This window comes from Anopheles maculipalpis, chromosome 3RL, assembly GCF_943734695.1.
Source record: "Anopheles maculipalpis chromosome 3RL, idAnoMacuDA_375_x, whole genome shotgun sequence".
Lineage (NCBI taxonomy): Eukaryota > Metazoa > Arthropoda > Insecta > Diptera > Culicidae > Anopheles > Anopheles maculipalpis.
The window spans coordinates 40,872,588-40,877,134 of NC_064872.1; the positions used below are offsets into that span (position 1 = coordinate 40,872,588).

Consider the following 4,547-nt stretch of genomic DNA (forward strand, 5'->3'; position numbering starts at 1 on the left):
AATTGTACTCCTTGTAGCGCGATCGGCCGCCTGACTGTTGCGGTTGCGCTCCGGTCGACGATGGCTATTTGGAGCTAGAGATGCCGGAAATCTCGCCAGTTCCGGTACCGGTATCGGTTGGGCCCTCGACACTGCACACGCTGTCCTCGGGCGTACGGGACGGTTCGGCTTCGGTCACTTCCACCTCGCTTACCGCTGGACGATTGTTGCGGTGTTTAGCGCTCAGTGCCTGTGGAACATTGTGGTGTTTGGAACGGCACGTCGGTGGCGTACATGGCAGAAGGGAAAGAAAAGAAAAACCAAACCAGTTGTGAAGCTGTTCTTTGAAAAGGGCTTTTTTTTGCATTTGCTTTTGCCTTTCGACCCTGTTCACACCGATCGAAAAACGGAAGCAACGTGGACGTTCAGTAAGGACGTGTTGTGTGTTTGTGTGTCTTTTTAACGTTTGCTCCCTGCTGGTTAAACGTTTCGCTTGCCTGGAAAGCGTGCTAAGGCATGTGTGGCGTACGATTTAACCACCTTGAAAGCATGGATATAGCTAAGCAGTGAAATGATTGAACGATTAAAGCAGATTATTTATTTTGCAACTTTTCAAATGTGTCTCAAAGCTTTTACAATGAAATATGCGTGTAAGTATTTGGAGTATTAATGTGTTCGTGCGGTTTTTAACCAAAGTTTTGGGCTCTGTTTTGGCGAAATGGTAATTTATTCAATTTTCAAAATACTGTCCGTCACTTTCCACAACCTTCTTCCACCTTTCAGGCAACTTTCTGATCCCGTCGCGGAAAAAAGATGGCGGTTTGGCCGCTAACCAATCCTCCATCCATTTTTGGACTTCTTGGTGATTATGGAACTGCTGGTCAGCCAGGCTGTGTTCCATCGACCGGAACAAATAGTAATCAGAAGGGGCAATGTCTACATCCCATTTGCGTGTTTTTAAATAATTTTTAACCGGTACCGCTATATGTGGCCTGGCATTGTCATGTACCAATATGACTTTGTCGTGTCTATCGGCGTATTGTGGTCTTTTTTCTTTCAAAGCACGGCTTAAACGCATCAATTGTCGTCTATAGACCTCCCCAGTGATCTTTTCGTTTGGTTGTAGCAGCTCATAATACACCACACCCAGCTGGTCCCACCAAATACACAGCATGATCTTCGCGCCATGAATATTCGGCTTGGCTGTCGAAATACACAGCATGATCTTCGCGCCATGAATATTCGGCTTGGCTGTCGATGATGTGGCATGTCCGGGGTATCCATACGTTGCACGACGTTTAGGATTATCGTAATGTACCCAGTTTTCATCACCAGTCACTATTCGATGCAAAAATCCCTTCCGCTCTTGCCTTTGGAGCAGTTGTTCACAAGTGAACAAACGGCGTTCGACGTCTATTGGCTTAAGGTCATAGGGCAACCAATTTCCCACCTTCCGGATCATTCCCATTGCTTTTAATCGAAGAGAAATGGTTGGCTGAGCCACTCCCAGTGTCTGTGCAAGTGTTTTTTGGTTTTGTGATGGATCTTCATCCAGTATTGCCTCTAATTCTCCATCCTCAAACTTTCGTGGTCCTCCGGAACGCTCCTCATCTTCCAAATCAAAATTGCCACTTTTGAACCGTGCAAACCACTTCTGACACGTTCGTTCAGCTAGAGCATGGTCACCATACACTTCTACCAAAATTTTATGACTTTCGGCAGCCTTTTTCTTCATATTGAAATAATGAAGCAAAACTCCCCGCAAAAACACATTATTTGGTACAAATGATGCCATGTTCGGTGCTTGCAGATACTATGTTATTTACTATTTATCAAAATGACAGATAGTGGATATTGTAGCCCAATAATGACACTTCAAATTGGCAGTGTTGCCAGATTCAATAAATATGTACTAAATAAATGGGAGCATTAATACCAAAACCGCACGAACACATTAATACACCTAATAAATATATGCCAAACTATTTTGTCAAACTTTATTTCATTCTATTCCCTAGCTTTGTTTTTATACGTCAATTATCCCATTTCATTTATGGTACAAACCACAAAGAAACTACTGAATTTAATTCAAAATAACATTTAAAGGCTGCAGGGCTTTTCTGCGCTTCCGAGAAGATTCAACGATCGAACTGTGGAAGCTTTCCATCCATCTCTTATGGCAGGAAATTAATTGGTATGAAATTATTGATTGTAACGAACTTGAGAAGATGTATAGCCCTTTTCCAAGATCTCCTCGGCTCGTGACTGATGGCAGGGTACTAAAACCTTCACTTCCACTGACGATGGACGACAAAGTGTACAAAGCAACAAAAACAGCAACAACAACAAAAAAAAAATAGCATGAATTACTCAATCAATTTCCCGTGCCCCGTGCCTTTTTGTCTTTCAATAAAAGTCCCGTTACCGCCTAACACCACAACGTTATCCCATTTCCCATTTCAATCAACCCATCCGCTGCAGAATGGCAACAGCAGAGAGAGAGAAAAAAAACTATATAAATAATTGAGGTCAACAATGGAATGCCTATAAATTTCAGTGCAACGCATCGCAAACACGTTGCCGGTGGAGCATCCATCGATCTTGAGCTCAATCGGAGACTCCCGGAGTGATAAAGTGACGTTTTCAACTTCGCCAAACCTAACCTCGCCACCGTGCTGCGGTACGTGCTCGAGCATCGATGAAAAATGGCACTTTTCGAAGCACACTGTAGAAGGTTAATGACGAAGGGCGCGTATGGGCGTATATAGTGTGCTCGAGTGTTGGTTTCGTTTGACAGTTACGCACTACTAATTGTCGATTGCGAGCACGATCGAGTCGCTTCGAGTGCTAGCTAGAACTGGCGTGGCTCTGCGCCGCGACCGTGTACGGACGGATCAGGAAAAGAGGATGTACTTGAATGCGATTTTTCCTTACTTACTTAGGTTTGTACTATTGTTCAGGTGGAAAAAACGAAGCGAAACAAGACACGTATCAGGCTGAAAGCTGAATCTTACGTTGAGTGGGTGACGATTTACAGGATAAGGCTGTCAATATTAATTCCACCGATGTACTACCGGTTACCGGTGGTTGATAAGGAATGGAATGTGAAATATTTTTTTGCCATCCCATGGAACCGGCAAACCACCGACAATCCCGTGGCATCGTGAAGAGAGCTACCCCAGACTGTCAGTTGTAAATGGAAGTAAATTAAAGTGAAAGACGAACCAACGGCAAACGGATGTTCAAGATGGCTTCCTTCAATGGGGTGGTGGATGGCAAGTTAGCTAGTGCTAGAGCGATTATGTATGCCGCGACGTTACAGAGCTCTTCAGCAACGATTTTGGGGATGCGAGAGTGATGATTTTCTTGCCGATGATGGGTTAACAACAGGTCGTTCGAAGAAGTGTGGAGAATAAAAAAAAAGCATCATCCTATTACTTCACCACATCACCCACTTTGGAGAACCTATTTTCACACTCACACATGCAGCCACGCTCTTCAGGGACGGTCGACAATTTACAACGGTTGAACGATGTCTTTTTAACGCCATGCCTTAGCTTTCTCAAGTCAAATTTGTGTCAAACATGGTTTTTGGTTGGAGGAAAATTGAAGAAAAACACACGATCGAAGCCCCAATCCTGTGTCAAGTTTTGCCTGGTGTTCGATACAGTGTGACAGCAATAGACCACAGCAGTATTCACCCCCAAGAAAGCCTTCACCTTATCCGATCGCGTTTCGGTTAGATACTCAACCCAAACGAAACGTGAACGAAATGGGGAAAAGCACACAAATTTCACATGAATTTTGTAATCTATATGCAAAGTAAGAATAGATTCCACTTTTCGGTGGTTGCATGGGTTATTCATTTCATCCTACAGCAATTCCATGTTTGCGTGTATGCGGCTCGACAGTTTGAAGGCCTTGCCAAAGATAAAAATACGTTTGAAACACTTGCACTAGACAGGAACGGTACAGGAACGCAAGAAGCTAAATCCCACCGGCATTCAATTGTTTTTAAACCTCTTTTTTGCTGCTGTTTTGTGTAATGTTATTGCAAAGTTTTCACCCACCTCAAAACGATTCACCTATAAGAGATGGATTTGGTGTATCCCCAAGGGTGGAAGGTATGGGGTGGATGGTAGAAACTTAACCAAAGCGAATGTTTCATGTACTAAAATGGATTAAAAATTACCTTTTCTCGGCTTCCTTTTTTCTGAAGTTGGGGTGAGGAATATGGTTATGAGATTAAGTTTTGGATTTGGATTCATCCGTACGATGTTTTTGGATTTTTTGTTTTTAGTTCCATGGTGTAGAGTTTGGTTTTGTTGATGGTGATTTATGACGTTACCCATTAATCCATTTGATTTTTTGCAGCATTTGATATGTGTATGAGGCATACAATTGTAATCAGTTTGGTGTTGGGGGTTAATGTTGAAGGAAGCAGCATAGTAACAAAGGAAATACGGGTGGATAGTATTAGTTGTAAATCAACGTTTAGGAAAGAATCCATTGGTTAAGTTTGGTATAGAAAATGTTATGTGAAGTGTGTGATGAAAGGTGTGATTGTG

At 42.9% G+C, this 4,547-nt stretch overlaps 1 protein-coding gene across 6 annotated transcripts in view; it reads right to left on the reverse strand.

Annotated features, from left to right (window-relative positions):
* LOC126564130 (probable G-protein coupled receptor 158) overlaps positions 1-4,547 on the reverse strand; it is a 65,286-nt gene continuing 60,739 nt past the window's right edge. For 3 of the 6 annotated variants that reach the window (XM_050221072.1, XM_050221070.1, XM_050221068.1), the window contains one exon: positions 1-229. In XM_050221072.1, the coding sequence (XP_050077029.1) occupies positions 65-229 (165 nt within the window). In that variant the 3' untranslated portion in view covers positions 1-64. Of the gene's footprint in view, positions 230-4,171; positions 4,193-4,547 lie in introns of all 6 variants that reach the window. The other 3 variants (XM_050221069.1, XM_050221067.1, XM_050221071.1) reach the window with 2 other exon arrangements.